Source organism: Ciona intestinalis, unplaced genomic scaffold, assembly GCF_000224145.3.
Source record: "Ciona intestinalis unplaced genomic scaffold, KH HT000025.2, whole genome shotgun sequence".
In the NCBI taxonomy this organism is placed as follows: domain Eukaryota; kingdom Metazoa; phylum Chordata; class Ascidiacea; order Phlebobranchia; family Cionidae; genus Ciona; species Ciona intestinalis.
The window spans coordinates 177,875-197,045 of NW_004190347.2; the positions used below are offsets into that span (position 1 = coordinate 177,875).

General features: G+C 37.3%; 3 protein-coding genes across 8 annotated transcripts in view; all 3 read left to right on the plus strand.

Annotated features, from left to right (window-relative positions):
• Positions 1-53: 53 nt before the first annotated feature.
• Positions 54-9,097, plus strand: LOC100185832 (kelch-like protein 9). 2 transcript variants are annotated; one of them, XM_026837839.1, is made up of 18 exons: positions 54-146; positions 300-494; positions 896-1,048; positions 1,614-1,760; positions 2,118-2,230; positions 2,481-2,664; positions 2,973-3,109; positions 3,617-3,724; positions 3,936-4,024; positions 4,264-4,456; positions 5,041-5,168; positions 5,570-5,676; positions 6,066-6,150; positions 6,422-6,567; positions 6,862-6,998; positions 7,422-7,562; positions 7,782-7,955; positions 8,316-9,097. In XM_026837839.1, exons 1-18 carry the CDS (start codon positions 72-74, stop codon positions 8,413-8,415), a joined length of 2,412 nt encoding a protein of 803 aa, XP_026693640.1. In that variant the 5' UTR covers positions 54-71; the 3' UTR covers positions 8,416-9,097. The 2 variants fall into 2 exon arrangements, with proteins under 2 accessions (XP_026693640.1, XP_026693641.1); XM_026837840.1 differs by having other exon boundaries at positions 6,865-6,998; positions 8,316-9,092.
• A 117-nt stretch (positions 9,098-9,214) lies between these two features.
• On the plus strand, positions 9,215-12,844 carry LOC100187414 (RNA-binding protein 39-like). 3 transcript variants are annotated; one of them, XM_026837841.1, is made up of 6 exons: positions 9,215-9,372; positions 9,535-9,602; positions 9,909-9,967; positions 10,374-10,544; positions 10,768-10,939; positions 11,106-12,844. In XM_026837841.1, exon 6 carries the CDS (start codon positions 11,120-11,122, stop codon positions 12,515-12,517), a length of 1,398 nt encoding a protein of 465 aa, XP_026693642.1. In that variant the 5' UTR covers positions 9,215-9,372; positions 9,535-9,602; positions 9,909-9,967; positions 10,374-10,544; positions 10,768-10,939; positions 11,106-11,119; the 3' UTR covers positions 12,518-12,844. The 3 variants fall into 3 exon arrangements, with proteins under 3 accessions (XP_026693642.1, XP_026693643.1, XP_018670586.1); XM_026837842.1 differs by having other exon boundaries at positions 10,888-10,939; XM_018815041.2 differs by having other exon boundaries at positions 10,494-10,544; positions 10,888-10,939.
• A 266-nt stretch (positions 12,845-13,110) lies between these two features.
• LOC100179523 (polycomb group RING finger protein 1) overlaps positions 13,111-19,171 on the plus strand; it is a 25,245-nt gene continuing 19,184 nt past the window's right edge. For 2 of the 3 annotated variants that reach the window (XM_026837843.1, XM_018815042.2), the window contains exons 1-7: positions 13,111-13,459; positions 13,994-14,127; positions 15,064-15,199; positions 15,596-15,748; positions 17,116-17,252; positions 17,906-17,994; positions 18,401-18,500. In XM_026837843.1, the coding sequence (XP_026693644.1) occupies positions 13,285-13,459; positions 13,994-14,127; positions 15,064-15,199; positions 15,596-15,748; positions 17,116-17,252; positions 17,906-17,994; positions 18,401-18,500 (924 nt within the window). In that variant the 5' untranslated portion in view covers positions 13,111-13,284. The remainder of the gene's footprint in view (positions 13,460-13,993; positions 14,128-15,063; positions 15,200-15,595; positions 15,749-17,115; positions 17,253-17,905; positions 17,995-18,400; positions 18,501-19,171) is intronic. The other variant, XM_009862666.3, reaches the window with a different exon arrangement.

The following is a 19,171-nucleotide window of genomic DNA, read 5'->3' on the forward strand; positions in this document are numbered from 1 at the left end:
ATGCAAGAAAAAACATTTCTTTATTAACAACCTCTTTTATTTGTGGAGAACAGATTTTAGATTAAGTTTAAATGGCCGGCTTGATTCCTCAACGAAGTGTGTCTGGTAATGTGGCCGGCTCGCTCGGAAGAAGACCAGACTTTCAGGTATTTTGGTTGTTTTGGTCATTTATAACTTTGTGGGTGGGAACTTGAGTGACTTATCCATGGTTGCCACTCCCATGCCCACAGTCGAGTTGCTGAAGCTATTGCAGTGTGTGGATATAAGAAACAGAGACATTTAAACCCTTTTTATCCCAGAGTTTCAAGTCGAACAGCCACAACAACGCTGTCGTCAGCGGTTTGAACGATCTTCGAGAAGACAAGATCCTCTGTGACGTAACACTGATAGCGCAAGAGCAACCATTCTTAGCTCATAAAAACGTTCTCGCTTCTTGTAGTCCTTATCTACGCAATCTCTTCAACAGCGAGGATGGATTTAAGAACGAACACGAGGTAGGTGATAGTGTGGTTAACCAAGATGTCATAGGTTCGAGGCTTGGTGCTGCTACCGTTGTGGGTGGTTCATTGTGGGTTGTTGAAATTAACGAAGTCCAAAATTAAAGAAAAACGGCAGTTTTAAAACAGGGTATTGGTAATAACACTATTCCTGACCGAATATATAAAGTTGATGTTGAATCTGCAGTACAGAGATCGCCTCATGCTGACTGTCGATGCTATTTAAACACAGCTGAAAATTACCTAACGGGGCTTTTCCTACGTAGCTCTCTACTTGAAAACGTGGTAGCTTGTAAGCGGGCACGAGGTTTATGAAACAGAACACCCGTATAATAAGAACGGTCGTTGCCCCGCTATGCGCGGTTAAATAAGTTACATTCATTCAACTTCTATCACAGGTCGTTGAAATCCGAGGTGTGAGCGCTGATGGATTACGTCACGTCATTAACTTCTTGTATACATCTGAGCTTCAACTCAGTATGAGGAACGTACATTGTGTGTTATCTGCTGCTGGTCATATGCAGATTAAGCCCATACTTAACTTCTGCAAGGTAAGAAAGAAATATAGGCTAATAAGTATAATAAGTTACATCTATGGTGACTCGTAAGCAGGCACGAGGTGTATGAAACAGAACACCTGTGTATGAAACAGAACACCTCGTGTTATAACGACTGTCGTTGCCCCGCCATGCGAGGATAAATAAGTTACATACGTGGTAACTTGAAGGCAGGCATGAGGTGTTTGAAACAGAAAATCCGTGTTATAATGACTGTTGTTGCCCCGCCACGCGAGGGTAAATAAGTTATTTACGTGGTGACTCGTAAGCAGGCATTATTATTACTCCCTGTTTAAAACCGCGTGTTGATGCCTATTAGGGAAAGTCCCTTCGGGTGGTTTTATTGTAATATCAACTGAGGGAAACGCTGTAACCTTACGTTTTAGAGGTGTGGAAACACCCGTGTTATAACAACTGTCGCTACCTGGCACGCAAGAACATATAAGTTACATTAATCCATGTTGCATTTGTTTAACAAGAATTTTTTTCAAGAATTTTTTTCAACAAATTTTTTTTACTAAGTTGCGTTTAGTTATCTGGCAAAATCTTTATTCCCCAGACGTTCTTGGTAGGCGAGATATCAGTTTACAACTGCGTTGACATCATTCATATCGCGGATAAATATACATTAGCTGGGGTGGAGGATAAGGCTTATAGTTTCATTGCTGAACATCTGAACGAACTTGTTAAAACAGAAGAAATTCAGGTTGGTGTTAAAGACAAAGGATTTGTTTTTTAATGATAAAAGTTTGGTTTTGAAACTGGTATTCTAGTTTAATAAGAAAAGTTTAATATACCAAAGTAACGATAGTCGGCCAGGAAGAAATTTCACTTCAGGTTGTTGATGTTTTTGTAAGTGTAGGAATAAATAAGTTACATTCATTTATAATTCATCACTTATATAGTAATACATGACTATGGTTGATAATTTTTATGGCTGTTAATGTATGGCTGATAATTTAGTATAACGACTTCTTTTTTGTTGCTAATTCCTTTTTTCGTTGTTTAAATTATCTAATCTTTGTTATTCTAAGCAATAAATATTAAAATATACTTTCTACAGAAATTAACCATCAACAACATGAGTCTCCTCCTGGATTCGTATTCGCTAAAAAATGTTTCTGAACTTGAATTGTTTGAAGCAGCAAGGCAGTGGTTGCTTTATAAAACGGAGAGGTAAGAGCGACAGCGAGCATGAGGTGCACCATGTATGTCTGCCACTCACTTTTTATCCTTAACAACTGGTGTTTTGCTGTTGATTCCTTTCTCTTCTTTCTTTAATTACCATAATCTTCACTATCGTTTTGGAAAAGATAATTAAAAATTATATTATGTTTATAAAAGGGAATGTACACCCTGTTTATTGCTATTGTTTGTAACAATATTTATTACAATATATTACAATAATTTCAATAATTTCCATCAGATACCAACATGTGCGAACATTGATGGAGAAGATTCATTTCCCGCTCATTCCTCCTCGTGACTTGCTTCGTTACGTTAACTTTGTTGAGTTTATGCGAGTGGAATGCAACTACTTGTTACTTGAGGCTTCCAACTACCATATGTTACCGCATTCGCAACCTATTCTGCAGTCTGTTAGAACACAGGTAAGCTTGTATATATGTTCAAGTCTTTGTATGTTTGGTTATATCCACGGACCGGGTTTCAATTCAAGGGCTAGCTATGAGAGTGAGGTCTACAGTGAGGCACATCCGGGATCTAAAGTGTTGGTCTGTTTCTTCCATACTTTAACACTCAAGGTGCTACCATAACTAACTGTCTAAAAATCTACGGACAGGTCATTTGTAATATTAATACTAAAAGCATGCAAACTAGATGTGAATCCGCACGAAAAAAAATGGTAAAAATTAAAATCTATGCAACAAAAAATATTATCCTTACAAAAACCCCCCAGGTTCGTTCGAACGACACACGAATGGTTATCATTGGTGGAGTGGATCCGCATGACCGAGTATCCAACCAGTTGTTTGCGATCAACAGCGATATGTCAAAGTCGGAGTTTCTTCCCCCGATGCATGAAGGATTGTGCAGGTGAGGTTGTGGGTGGTGTGATGTATGTGTCAGCAGTAGTTATAACAAGGGTGTTCTGTTTTATACACTTCATGCCTGCTTACAAGTTACCACGTATGTAACTTATTTATCCTCGCATGGCGGAGCATTGACAGTCGTTATAACACGTGTGTTCTGTTTCATACACCTCATGCCCGCTTACCAGTTACAACGTATGTTACTTTGTGGGTAATTATTTTCTGTACAAAATTCAAGAATGTGCAGATGCTTGTAAAACATGATTGTAAAACAGATGTTTTGCTACTTTATAACCCTGGTATAGCATAGGTCTTCCAAATGTCAGTACGTTAATAATTTGACACCCATTATTGCCAACAATTGTAGCAGCCATATGTTTGATTGGTTGCAGAGTCATACAGTGTGACATGACATATTTTTATTTTTTTGATAGTTTTTTTCAAATATTTGATATTTTTCTTCGACCTAAATTAATGTTCTATTAATTCCTCAACTTCTATTTTACTCCAGCCACTGTGCTTGTGTTATGAACAACTTCTTATACGTGGTTGGTGGGCAGAACATGTTTGATGAAAGAGGAACGACTGCCGTCAACTCTGTCATTAGATATGATCCGAGGTGTGTATGTGATGTAATAATAATCACAGTGATGTAATAATTCCTCTTTTGTTAGGTATAACCAGTATTTTCAGTTAAATCCATTAGTATTTATTCATTCATTTATTTATTCTGAAAGGTTTAACATCTAGATACGAGTTACTTTGATTTTCTGTATGAATAATATGCCGAGCTGTATAAATGTAATTGTAACATACCCCTGTTGTTCCAGGTTCAACATATGGATGAGAATCGCTTCCATGAACGACAAGCGAGCCGGCTTCACTGTCAGTGTGGTGGATAACAGGATGTATGCATTAGGTGGGTTGTTAACTTGATTACTTGTGTCCAGTATATGTTACTGATTGCTTTAAGTGATAACATGATTTCTACTTTGTTCTTGAATTGCTAGTTTTAAATTGAGGGTTAATATGTCCATCTGAGAGTTATTAGTTAAAGTTTAGATGGCAGCACCGTCTAGGTTGTAATGATTGAGAAATGATCTTTTAGAAAACGTGTAAGATATTTATGACATAATCTAGATAATATGATTTTTATAGGTGGCGTCAACGCTGCTGGGCGAATGTCATCAATGGAATGTTACTCGCTCGAGGATGATCGTTGGCGATATGTAGCCTCCGTGCAGACTGGTCTGTGCGACCATGCGCAGTCAGTTCATGGAAATCTTATATATATAAGTGGGGGCTTCAAGGAGGGAAGATTCAACAACCAACTGTTGGCTTACAGTCCAAGGTGGGTTTGGTTTAAAGTTTGTATTTTTAAACTTCTCCAAGGTTTGAAAGAATAAATGTAACTTTTTTCCGGGCAAACCATATTTATGCTTGTCAGTAATATAAATAATACTGACAGTTACACACTGATAACAAGCAAGAAGGTCTTAGGAATACAAAATAAATGTTGCTTAAGTATTCACATGTGGCGGAGAACAACAGTCGTTATAACATGAGTGTTCTGGAAACCACTGCTGATAAAATCTCTATTAGTATTTACCCCTTTATATTTATTGATAATAAAATATATATAAGGACCCACATTTGTTTCCATATGCCGAGGAAAATATTATGGTGTGTCTTCAAGTATCTAATCCAGGAACACATATGCCTACAATGTTAGCACATATGCCTATAGCACAAAAGGCCCTATAAGGACCCACATTTTGAGGGATTGCCGTTAAGTTTATTATGCAAGAACATATACTCCCACAATGTTAGCACTCTGGCCTGTAGTTCAGAAGGTACAGGTTCAAGGCTCAATGCTGCCATTATTTCATATTTGAAGCTTTCATTCTTGTAAATTTTTCCCTATTTCTTGTACAGACATGACACCTGGCATGAGAGAACTCCCATGCACTTTGCAAGAGGATGGCACGCCATGGTTGCATTTGGAGACAGTATATTTGTTACTGGTGGCAATGCTGGTTTGAACAAGAGAGTTGATATTCATGGTAGGTTGTCGATCTGAACATGTGTTGGGGCCATTAAAGTTATAGTAATAGGCCTACTGTATAATTATGGATAAGTAGCAATGTATTGTGTGAATGGATAAGGATAGGCAGTGACTTATCCATGGTTGCCACATATCGAAAGCAGGGTTTCTAGAATGAATTTATAAAGCAATATTTATGTCTGTTCTAACACAGTGGTCGTAAGCAGGCACGAAATGTATGAAACCGAACACTAGTGTTATAACAGCTATCGTTTCGCTAGTACACAAGAATAAAACAAGTTACATTCATTTATAAATATGATAGCAAAATTCAAATCATTAATTATTCAGTTGAGGTAAATATCATTATTTAATCAATCTAACTTTAGATTAAGTAACCTAGTTGATACGTTTCAACAGAAACTGAAATCTATAGTGCGATGTCGGACCAATGGACACTCGTGGCCCCCCTACCCCTTCCCCATAGTGAGGGGGGGTGCGCTTATTATGATGGAAAGATATTTGTGGTAAGAACATGTTTTTGCTTAGCTAGGTGTTGTGGCTGCTATTTATCAAGTTATCTTTATTCAAAACAACAAGTTTAACTTGTCAATAGGTTAAAGACTTAAAGTATGTTGTAATGATTTTCGTTTTGCCAACAACCTAATAAGCTTAGAAACATTCGGTAAAGAGCTTAAATGAACCTATCTTAATTTGCCACACACAAGGCGATGAAAGTCGTTATAACACGTGTGTTCTGTTTCGTACACCTCGTGTCCGCTTACAAGTTACCACATATGTAACTTTGTGAGTGAATATTTTTTGTACAGCTTATAATTTGGTACTCGGACTCAACTCATAAGTGAGGTTGAAATACCCGGTATTATTTCTCACAAGCACCATTGTTACATCACAGGTTGGTGGGTACAGTTGGACACAACAGAAATGTTTGAGCACGATTCAGTCTTACGACCCAAACAAGGACCAATGGGAGAATCCAGGTAATATCTAAGAAAATAAAGACATGATTATTAATTCACACAGTCGTTATAACACGGGTGTTTTGTTCCATGCATCTTGTGTATGAGTTATCACTTAACTTTGTGGGTGATTAAATACTTTTCCATGCAACACAATTCATTTATTTACCAGTGACAGCGATAGTACTTATAAATCCCAGAAAAGCTATTGTAACCAGTTTAAAATACCTGAAGGAAAGATTTAATATGGCAGAAAAATAGCATCAAGAAAGTTCATTGATTTATTTTCTAGGAAATCTTCCAATTGAGTTATCTGGTGTTCGGTTAGCCAACCTCACTATACCATACACTGTGTCTCCAAGGAGTGGCTTGACACAAGGTAGTCACGTGCCGCTGTCATGGCCCCCGAAGCCGGGCCAAGCCAGGTTTATTGAACAGGTAGTGTAGTGTTATACGATCTCTATGTTTATATGTTGTGCCTGTATGTGCTAAGGTGTTTATGGGAATATATGTTACGAGGGTAAAAGTATTAAAGTAGTGTAAAGAGGTATAAGGATTAATGTTTAAACCAAAGATTAATAAAATAGTTCAACGTAAAACTGGATATAGCTATGACAGTCAATTACAATTAAAAGCAAAAACAACAAATGAACGATGCATGCTATATTTACTACTATTTTGGTTAGGATTTTAATTTATGTATGACCCCTAAATTATCGACTTAATTATTAGCAGGACCCCCGCATGATGATGGGAAACCCCCTGTTTAACCCCGCAGGGGGACCCCCGATATCTGGGTTCATGGACCCATTCGCTATGAATGACATGAGGGACGCAATGAGCGAATACACTCAATCAAGTATGGGAAGGTAAATGAAACAAATATCATGTTACTTCTGCTACCAAGCATAATGTAGATAGTCTGTAAGTAGGTGTATACTTAATGTGGGCGTAATGTTCGTTTCATATTGTATAATTAATATGATCTTTTCCATTAGTTACCACTAGGTTAGAGCAATTTGTTAAGTGACTTACCCAAGGACACATACACCCACATTGTGCTTGATAATAAAAAAATTATGTTGTGGGGAAGATGGGACACTTTTAGCACATATATTCAAATATCCTGATCGTGTTTTTAACAATTAACAACCGTTTATGAAAGTCGTGTGGATACGGTTTTATAATTCTTTAAATGTTCTTTGTTTAATACCAAATAGATTCAATGGAACGAAAAATTAGAATGGAAAGGTGTCCCATATTACCCCACCCTACTATATGTTATGTCATAGATTTGCTCCACCACTTTCAATGGGCCGAGATGGAAGATTACCGACCGCGAAAGACTTACGCGCACCAATGGTTCGTAACATGCCGCTAGATGTGGGCAAAGAGTACAGGCTTGCGAGTCAGGAAGGTTCAAGTATTTACAGGTTCGTGATATTACCTTAGGTGGGGTTTGAACGTGGTACGTCTTGGTCACACATATAGGAATGTGAATGTTGCAAGATACGTTTTCCAATATGCAAGAAAGGACCCACTATCAATAGTTTAAGACTGCAATAGCTTATTCAGCTACTAGACTCTGGGCATGGGAGTGGCAATCATAGATTAGTCACTCAAGCTTCTACTAATTATAATCCCACCCCCAGCCACCCACGTAGCACAAGCATCGATGACGGAAGCAGTATGTCGTCACGTCCGCTCACTGGGTACAAAGACACAGAAACCGACGCGTCCGAAGGTACCTCTATGATGTCACAGAAGGACAGCACTCTCAGATCCGACGAAGGAAGAAAAGCGAGACAATCAGAATCATCGGACAGGTGATTATTTTGTAATAATTGTTCACTGTGACGTCATAATGAAATATTGTGATGCTTCAATTACGATTATCGTCTTACTGTCAGCAATAGATAATACGAGTTACCATATGTCAATTTGTGGGCGATTGCTTTTCTGTATGACTGACAATTTGAATAACCCAATAATGACGACTAGGTTGGAGCAATTGTCGTGAAGTGTCTTGCCCAGGGACACGTACGCCAACATTTGTAACCTTTGGGCTAGTTACAGGCGCGCTAACCACTGTATATACGGCGCTGCACAATTGGTGTATAGACAGTTCTTTGTTGTTGCATCACTACCTTTGTCTGTTATGTAACAATCTACTTATTACATCACAGTGACAGCGATGACGACCTCAAATCTGGACCAAGTTCAATCGTCCAATCGCGCTCGAAGAGTACAGACTCGTTGGAAGATTCGCTGAGAGCTTACCGTTAATTTATTTATGCCTGTTGTACCTATTTCGTGTAGCGTATATAGTAGGGTGGGGGAAGATGGGACATCTTTCATTTCATTTTAGTGTCCCATTCGGTATTAAATATAGAACATTCAAAGAATTATAAAATCGTATCCTCACGACCCCCATAGACCGTTGTTATTTGTTTAAAACACGTTCAGGATATTTGGATATTAGGTGCTGAATTACGTTACGTAATATATGACGTACTTTCCCGTACTTATAAAGAACTTTCATGACGTGGGTAAAGGTCAACTGGGGGTGCTAAGGATGTCCTGCCTTTCCCCACCCTACTATATATTAGTTGGATATTTGCTTGAACTTGTAAAAAAAAAAACTACAATTTTGGGTAAACCGTTTTTTTTTTATCAGTGGTGTTTAATAGCTTATAGGTTTTCGTCTAAAATTATGTGATTTTTGCAACTTTTTATACGTCATCCAAATTAGTACATGATAATAAATATTAAGGTTTGAGAAATGTTGGATTTTCTGTTCTTCACGGAACAAAACACGGGCCTATTTACACCAGACTCTGATTTACACCAAAACTTTTGTGTTTCCGCCTTACTATGCTTCCATATATTTTACCGTGCAAATATTTATGTAAACTGAAAAAAGGAACAAATATATTCGCAATGAAATAAAATATTCCATGAAACATCAGCTTTTTAAATTTACCGCTCCCCAAATATTTCTACTTCGCAGACACGTGGTTTCAAATTTATGTTTTATCTATTTGACCTATAACCTATGACGTCATGGAAAAGGCGCAGCCGCCATCTTGTTACAAAAGTTTCGCTTAATTTTCGTTGTGGGCGAATTTTGAACGTTTAGTGCAGTTGTAACATTCTAAATTAGCAGTTCTAGGCGTATATGATCAGTTGCATAGGTGCTTATGACTTTATTACTATTATTATATGAAAAAAAGAAGCGTAAAGGTACGTTACGCGTATATAACAAAAAGGCGTAACGAAAAATATTTTTTAAATGTATATTTCTCTGCTAAAAAGTTAACGGAATCGATAAAAGTAAACTTCAATGCTTTTTATTGATGACGTAACATAGACGATTGTCCTAACATCTGTTATCCATTGTTACAGATGAATCAGAAACAATGTTGAGCTTATTGCGTTTGTTGTTCACAAGTCTCTTGCAGCAGTTATAACAAGTATAGGCTTAACTTTGTAGGCCTTTAAATATATACTGGGTTTAGCATACAAATAAAGCCTATACTAAAGCCTGTACATAAGTTAACATAACACTCCACCAACTGTTGGCATCTTTACTTTGTATTAACTGTTCATATAGAAAATGCTATGCCACTGAAAAGTGAAAAATTCCTAACTAGTCCTGAAAATTCTGTGTGCTATATAAAAAAGTCCTGAGCTAGCTATCTTATCTATGTAATTGATCCATGTATTACTCCATATGTTGTTTATTAACTTAAAATATAAAGGTTGTTGTCTGTTGCCAGAAATGAACCTGGACCTTCCATTTCGGCAACACCAGATCGCAAACAACGTACAATTATTGGTATTTAATCTTTTATTCAGAAATTGTATGGGGACTTAAATCAAGCTGTAATTTTAGTCGCATTTTAATTTGGTAAACGTGGTTGACTTATTAAGTTTATGGTGACTTTAAATAAAGCTGGAATTTTAAAAGGGAAAACCTAATAATCTAATTTTTAGCTTATAGCCATGTTTTACATTGTAGAAATTTGTATATTTAAGTTCTTAATGTGGGCATAGGACTTAGGATTGGGACCAAAGACCGCCAGTTACATAATATTAATAAATCAATTCTAAACTGCATCTGATAGTTTTTGGAAGTGCCTTCTTTGCTTCTGGTTAAGTCTAGTATTTCATACTCTTTCGTGTTCTTTTATTGAGCATTCATCTGTGTAGCCCGTTTTACATTTGAAATATCATTTCTACAGTGTTACCACTATCAAGATGGACGTCTCTCTGCTTGTCACAGTTCCAAAGCATTTGTAACATTAATTTATAATGTCATATACCCCAAACAAACACATGTGTCATACTATATTATTTTGCAGTTTTCCCCCTTGAGTTTTGCCTCCATCTCAACCTACAAAGCCTTTATCATGGTACTTATCATATTTACCAATCTATTGTGTATTGTGTTATAAGTTAAAAAATGGCAACAATTTTTTCATATAATGTCATTGCAAAAGCTGTTGCATTTTTAGTTAAAAAACGTAAAAACAAAATATTTTTGCAGTCCTGGTTCACAGTGAACAGTTATACATAGTCTTAAGTATTTTATATTTCCCGTTTCCAGCAGTTTCTTATGATTTTATAAATTTTCAGACTCTTGTCTCATGTGGAACTGCCAGGCCAGGGTTGAAGAATTCTTAACTTTTTTTTACAGATCTTAAAAGTGTCGCGGTCAGACCACTAACCTAACTATTTTTTAATCCATGTATGTAGGATATAGGTTTCCGCCCAAAACAGTTCTTTTTGTGCTCGTGCCCCAGTAATCGTGAGTTATATTTAACCTAACCTGATAGCTTACCACTATCACACATTGCATTTAATATTTCTGTTGTTTTCTGTTTTGTTAAGGCAGTTTGTAGATTCTGATTTGTTCCAGATAGGATTACAAGTGAAAAGTTGAACTCAATTTTGACTTTTTCTCCTCAAAGCAGAGATATAGATAAAGATGACGGATGACATTGATGTAGAAGCTATGCTGGAAGCTCCTTTCCAGAAGAGCAGTGAAAAAGAAGCGAAGAAAAAGAGCGAGAAAAAGTCCCGAAAGCGAAGCAGGAGCCGATCAAGGAGTAGAAGCAGAAGACACAGAAGATCGAGGTCCAGATCAAGATCCAGGGATCGGAAGAGGAGCAGCAGAGGTGGGAAGCGGAGCCGTTCTCGTGAGAGGAGAAGACATCGATCTAGATCGCCGAGAAGAAGTCCGAAGAGAGTCTCGCCTCCCAAACCGAGATCACCAAGTCCTCCCGATCGAGATGCGAGGACCATATTCTGCATGCAACTTGCTCAAAGGATTCGGGTCCGAGATTTAGAAGAGTTTTTCTCATCTGTTGGGAAGGTTCGCGAAGTAAAACTTATCCAGGATAAACATTCAAAGAGGTCAAAAGGCATCGCGTATGTTGAGTTCAAGGATCTCGAATCTATTCCATTAGCGCTTGGGCTAAGTGGGCAGAAGTTACTTGGAGTTCCTATCGTAGTGCAACCAACACAATCAGAGAAAAATAAAATAGCAGCTGCGCAGCTAAGTTTGCAGAAAGCAGCGCTTGGGCCCACAAAGCTATATGTTGGTTCATTGCATGAAAACATCACAGAAGAAATGATCAAGGGGATTTTTTCGCCGTTTGGTCGAGTTGAGCAAGTTCAAATTATAAAGGATGACGCTGGGGCGTCACGTGGATACGGTTTCATTACTTTCGCTGAAGCTGAGTGTGCAAAACGTGCGCTTGACCAATTGAATGGATTTGAGATTGCTGGCAAACCAATTAAGCTGAACACTGTTAGTTACGGAACTGATATGAATGCAATGCAAGGTTTGGCTAGTGGGCCTTCATTCTTGGATAATGATGCTGTTGAAAGGGCTGGCATTGATCTTGGTACAACAGGAAGGTTGCAGCTCATGGCGAAACTTGCTGAAGGAACTGGCTTAGAAGTTCCGTCTGCTGCACAGCAAGCTTTGTATCTTGGCCAATCCATGGGTCTCGGCCTTCCACAAAGTGCAGCAGGTACCACAGGTGCACCACCAATTGCTACAACATGCTTCCAGTTATCTAATATGTTCGATCCATTGAATGAAACTGGTTCCAGTTGGGATAAGGAGATACGTGACGACGTTATTGAGGAATGCCAACGTCATGGAGCAGTTTATCACGTTTTTGTGGACAAGCAATCAAAGGGAAACGTTTATGTGAAATGTGATTCTGTATCTGCAGCAGCTAATTCAGTTGCAGCTCTGCATGGGAGATATTTTGCAGGGAATATGATAACTGCCGCGTATGTACCTGTAGTAAACTACCATTCCCTATTCCCTGATGCTGCTTATTCAACCACTCCATTAAAACCTGGGCAGTAACTTTGCTTATACAAAAAAACTACAAATACGTTGTTAACATGTTTTTAAAAGGTTCGGAAATGCGTAAAAAATTTTAAATTGCGTGTGTTACTTAGGATTGTACATAAACCATCTAAACACCAGATAATCATCAAATCTTAATTAATTTACTTACATTTGGCTAAAGAAGTTTTCTCGTGTATATTTTCACACCAATATATTAAGTTCACTGGCAATTAATGAGTGTTATCTCATTTTTCTTAAATCTGTTCGTTTTTTGGTGATTCTGTTTTCTTTTTTACTTTCTGCGAGAGATGCCACAATGTAATAAAATGTGTACAGAAGTAATGTTTATGTAGAATATAAGCAAGTTAGGCGTTTATAAGACTAATGGCAATCCCAAGGAGTTTTTGAATAGAAAATAAAGTGTAGATTGTAAAATGTCATAATAAATGGGTCACATTCGCTTTAAAACTTTATACGAGTTACAATACTGAAGGGATCGATAGAACATGTGTTTGAATGATAATGGTAGTTCAGGTCTTTACCAAAGCTTACACAGAAATTAAAAGCAAAAACTAGAAAGATGGAGTTTTTTAATTTTTATTGTTTAGCGTAAAGCAGAGTCCGTATCTCTGGCGTTAAGTGAGGGTTTAAACAGGGACGAATAAAATGCCGACGTTTTCTTCCCGAATGGGGAATTCACCTTAAACCCGCCAAGCTTATAATCAATTTTCATTTACCCCATCTCTAAAAGCTAAGTGCACAATAAAAAATATACATTTGCCATGGACGATTCAGAAGCCGCCAAGGGACCTGAGTTGGACGATATTTCGTTCCCAAACTTGGTCGATTTTCTGCAACTTTATTCAATTCCTGCCAACGAAAGCAGGTTCTTTACAAGAAGTCAAGTGTTCATCGCGTATAGGGCTTACGTGTCAAGGGTGAACGCTGGTGCAGTAGGTAAGTACTAAATTGAGTAATTGTTCACGTTTCTATATCAATAAGGTCTCATGGTGAGGCATGCACTTTCGGTTTAGGCCAGAGTCAGCCTGTTATGAACAAAATACCTGTCTTTTTTTTACAATATTAAAAAAAAGCAAGTTTACTGCTTACTTGGAGTTTACTAACTGTATGTAGGGTTGTATCAGCTTCACAAACATTTTTTTATATAATTTGTTATGATATCCAATTATCCATGTTTAAATTACCGTCGTTTTCAATCAATCTTTTTGCCCCTCCATTCAAACAATAATAACTTTAGTTGTCTCTTCGATTATAGTAGTGAAATTTAAAGATATTTTAAATGAAATTAAAGGTTATAGCGACAAAATAACAGTTTTTAAAACATGCTTACAGTTAAAAACATATTTACATTCAGCTGGAAGAAAATAATCCTTGTCGCCACACCTAGCAATGTTACCATTTATTAGCTTACTGTTTTAAACTACAGAGCTATTTATTACATTTTCACAACTTTTATACAATTATTTCCAGTGACCATGGATTACATTAAGTTTGGAAAACATCTGAGGAAGTTGGCAGAAAATCTTGCTATTCGCACAAAATCTTTGGGGAAAATTGTTTATTATGAGTTAAAGGTGCCAGAAATGAAGGAAAATGAACGGCAGGTATTGATATATTGTGGCTGATGTTTGTTGCTTTAAATGTAGAAAAATATATTATGTTATTTGATTTAATGTTGGATAATATCAATGGTTTGTTATAACTCTACTGTGAGCATGAGGTATATTATATATGAATATACCATGTGTGTCTGGTGTATAAGAAGACACCGATGTTATAACTTGACAGTGAGCATGAGGTGTATGAATACACCATGTGTGTCTGGTGTATAAGAAGACACCCATGTTACAACTCGACAGTGAGCATGAGGTGTATAAATACACCATGTGTGTCTGGTGTTTAAGAAGACGCCCATGTTATAACTTGGCAGTGAGCATGAGGTATATGAATATACCATGTGTGTCTGGTGTTTAAGAAGACACCCAGGTTATAACTCAACAGTGAGCATGAGGTGTATGGCTACACCATATGTGTCTGGTGTATAAGAAGACACCCATGTTATAACTCGACAGTGAGCATGAGGTATATGAATACACCATGTGTGTCTGGTGTATAAGAAGACACCCATGTTATAACTCGACAGTGAGCATGAGGTATATGAATATACCATGTGTGTCTGGTGTTTAAGAAGACATCCATGTTATAACTAGGCAGTGAGCATAAGGTGTATGAATACACCATGTGTGTCTGGTGTATAAGAAGACACCCATGTTATAACTCGACAGTGAGCATGAGGTATATGAATACACCATGTGTGACTGGTGCATTCACTCTTATTATAACTCCCCACATCACACACGCCAAAGTTTTATAAATGACGGAAAATTAACTTGATCCATTGCGTATTGCTTCTTTACTGATTAATTTTGTGCTAATTTTCCAGGGTTGATCTGCCTAGCCTACCACCCTAAGTTTGGCACCTATGCCTTACATGTATCTCTATTTACTATTCATATTTTATTTCTATAATTACTAAACAGCCGAATGCAGTTGAAGCAAAACCTAATGATGATGAAATAAAGATTAAACTTGCTGATTTAAACATCCATATATCTTGTAAAATATGCTGTGGTTATTTGGTTGATGCGACCACTATTACAGAGTGTCTTCATTCATGTAAGTTTATATTCAACAATAAAATAGGTTTATTTTTAAATTTGTAATTGTAATAAATTTTGTGAATCTGACCCTGACCTGGTGCTGTGTTGAACTTAATTTTTGTCTGTCACGTTTTTTAGCACAAAATCCTTAATATAATTTAGTTATTTACTATATTTTGTTTGCTGTCGTGGCACTATGATTGGTCTGGCTCAAGGCATTTGAGTCTTAATGATGACACTTGACTAATTTCTGCAACCCAGTGATATGGGTTATCTAAATAATCAGCCATACATTAAAAAAAAATATATATATATTCACCCACAAAGTGACATTGCTATATGACAACTCATAACCGCACACGGGGTGTATAGAACAGCACCAGTGAAAACTTACACCTATCTTTACTTACAGTTTGCAAAAGTTGTATCACGAAACACTTGGCTGTTTACCTCACATGCCCCATATGCGACGTCAAGCTTCAAAACGCCAACATTTATTCTTCAGTTAAAGCTGATATCGTACTACAAGATATCGTGGATAAACTGTTGCCAGGAATTCAGACAAGTGAGTTGTATTTCATGTTGTTGTAATTTGTTTATCCTAATATGGCAGGGGAACTACCAAGTTATCCATATAGAATAGAATGTGCATATACAATATTGGGGTAATGGGCCAACTCTGGTCTAAATTCCAGGTCCCATGGCATGCCTCACTGCAGGACCTCACCTATATAGAATAGAATGTGCATATACAATGTTGTGGTAATGGGCCAACTCTGGTCTAAATCCCAGGTCCCATGGCATGCCTCACTGCAGGACCTCACCTATATAGAATAGAATGTGCATATACAATGTTGTGGTAATGGGCCAACTCTGGTCTAAATCCCAGGTCCCATGGCATGCCTCACTGCAGGACCTCACCTATATAGAATAGAATGTGCATATACAATGTTGTGGTAATGGGCCAACTCTGGTCTAAATCCCAGGTCCCATGGCGTGCCTCACTGTAGAACCTCACCCATATAGAATAGAATGTGCATATACAATGTTGGGGTAATGGGCCAACTCTGGTCTAAATTCCAGGTCCCATGGCATGCCTCACTGTAGGACCTCACCCGTATAGAATAGAATGTGCATATACAATGTTGGGGTAATGGGCCAACTCTGGTCTAAATTCCAGGTCCCATGGCATGCATCACTATAGGACCTCATCCATATAGAATAGAATGTGCATATACAATGTTGGGGTAATGGGCCAACTCTGGTCTAAATTCCAGGTCCCATGGCATGCCTCACTGTAGGACCTCACCCGTATAGAATAGAATGTGCATATACAATGTTGGGGTAATGAGCCAACTCTGGTCTAAATTCCAGGTCCCATGGCATGCCTCACTGTAGGACCTCATCCATATAGAATAGAATGTGCATATACAAAGTTGGGGTAATGGGCCAACTCTGGTCTAAATTCCAGGTCCCATGGCATGCCTCACTGTAGGACCTCATCCATATAAAATAGAACGTACATATATACAATGTTGGGGTAATGGGCCAACTCTGGGCTAAATCCCAAGTTCCCTGGTATGGCTCAACCATATGAAATAGAAACATATATAAAGAGATAATGAAGAAACTGCCTAAATCTTTTAGCATGCTTTTACAAATGACCTTCGTGTGCTTCCATATAATAAAATTAAAATATATATAGTAGGGTGGGGGAAGATGGGACACCTTTTCATTCTATTTTCTCGTCCAACTTGGTGGGAAGCATATAAAATTTAAAGAATTATGAAATCTTATCCCTATGACTCCCATATACCGATGTTAAGTATATAAAACACGATCAGGATGTTTGGATATCATGTGTTAAAGGTGTCCTATCTTCCCCCACCCTACTGTAACCTAACTCATTATAACAAGATTCCTTGCTTACAGTGGAAAATCGAAATTTCCTTGAGTTCCACAAGAATCCTGACTCAGATCTACAAACCAAGTTAATATATTGTCCTTATAAGATGGTTACAGTTTATTTTGATTGGGTTGGCCCGCAACTGTGTTCTACACCAGCTGAAGTAAGTGTTGGACTAAATGTATTGTGTGTTTTAACCACTATTATTTTATCGTTCATTCCCTTCTCTTCGTTGTTTTATTTATTTTAATCTTCACTATTAATACTATAGTTAAAGACATAAATAAAGTTTATGTTAGGTTAGGTTGTTGGTGTACTTTGACAGCAAGCATAGTTTATTTAAATAAATACACCATGTTTGTTAGGAGACAACCATGTTATAATCTGAAAGTAAGCATGAGGTGTACGAATACATCATGTTTTAATTTTACATGTACCTAAGGGGATAAGACCATCTCAAGTCTCCCAAGATTGTATTTTTACCTTATAATACAAGCATATGTTAAAGTTAAAATGAACATGCAACGAGTGCTAGAATAGAACCTTGTTATAATCTGGAAGTAAGCATGAGGTGTACGAATACACCATGTATTAGTTCTACATTGTACTTATCAGGGTATGACCATACCAATGTTTAAAGTCGTGTTCCCAACATTGTATTTCCACCAATCAATCAGGGCACCTCTACACTGTGTTATAATTCGACAATGAGCACAAGATGAATACACCATGTTATAACTCCACGTTCCCAAGATTGCATTTCTACCAGTCACCCAACATACCCCTACACTTACAAACCCAATTTATATCTTGCAGGATTTGGAATCCAACTTCATCAGGACTTCAAGTAAAGCGACTGTTGGACATTTTGGTCAATTTGTGTTGGATAAACTTGGGAAGACAAGGTACTTAACAAAGTAGCATGTGTATTTATTATTGCACTATATTGTGTTTTGTTCATGATATGGCACTTGTACTATACCTTAACATGGAACCTGTATTACACAAAGGCATCCACCTTGAAACTTGAGACTTGTCACTGCTACCATTGTGGGCGTTGTGTCTTTAGCCAAGATATTTAACGGCATTTTTTTTAACCCAGTGACTTGGTTATGGGTTGGGCAATTGTTACTTTATCAACCATATAGAAAAACAATCACCCACACAGTCACATATGGGGTAACTCGTGAGCGGGCCTGAGGTGTATGAAACAAAACACCTGTGTTATAATGACTGTCGTTTTCTGGCCTCGCGAATATATATAAGTTACATTCATTCATTTAAACTAAAATTCTATTTTCACATCTGCAGTGAAAAGCATGAAGTTCACATCAAGTGTGGTGGTGTGACACTCCCCAATCTATTTACCATAGAAATGTTATATAAAAATGAACTAGATTTTGAGACAAAGGTAGGAATATGGTTGAAACTGGTTTAGTATGTTGCACATGGTTTATAAATATACGCCTATGGTTTACTAGTTGTCTGAATTTATGGTATAGGAACAGGAAGATGGGACACCTTTCCTTTCTATTTTCCCGTCCCATTCGGTAGTAAACAAAGAACATTCAAAGAATTATAAAACCATATCCTCAAGACTCCCATAGACCATTGTTAATTGTTTAAAACACGATCAGGATATTTGGATATTACGTGCTGGTGGTGTCCCTTCTTCCCCACCCTAATATATGAGTTTATTAGCTGAAGGTGTAAAACTGTTCTTTATATATATATACAAGATGTTAAGCTACCAAATTTTAATATCTTAAATAACTGTTGCATTATAACCAGGGTCTAGAAAATCAAACCTAAATATGCATTGTATTAATAATTATTCTTGACTTAATTAACATGGGGAAAGACATGGGTGTCAAACTTTTTTAACTTTAATTGTTGCCGTATTACCAATTTAACCTGTGAATTTAGTACCTAGATTTTCGAATGGGGTAGCATATTCAATTTTTCAGGGCATTCATGCATACCCATGTTAGGTGCTTAATGCCTATGATTATGTATTGGGATTATTTCCAGCAAAATCCGGCGCCGTGGCGTAGTGGTTAGCGCGCCTGCCTGTAACCATTA

Coding starts and splice junctions, on each gene's coding strand:
- LOC100187414 (XM_026837841.1), top strand. CDS start 11,120: ATGACGGATGACATTGATGTAGAAGCTATGCTGGAAGCTCCTTTCCAG.
- LOC100185832 (XM_026837839.1), top strand. CDS start 72: ATGGCCGGCTTGATTCCTCAACGAAGTGTGTCTGGTAATGTGGCCGGC. Junction 7,563..7,781: donor GAAGGTTCAAGTATTTACAG/GTTCGTGATATT, acceptor TCCCACCCCCAG/CCACCCACGTAGCACAAGCA. Junction 7,956..8,315: donor CAATCAGAATCATCGGACAG/GTGATTATTTTG, acceptor ATTACATCACAG/TGACAGCGATGACGACCTCA.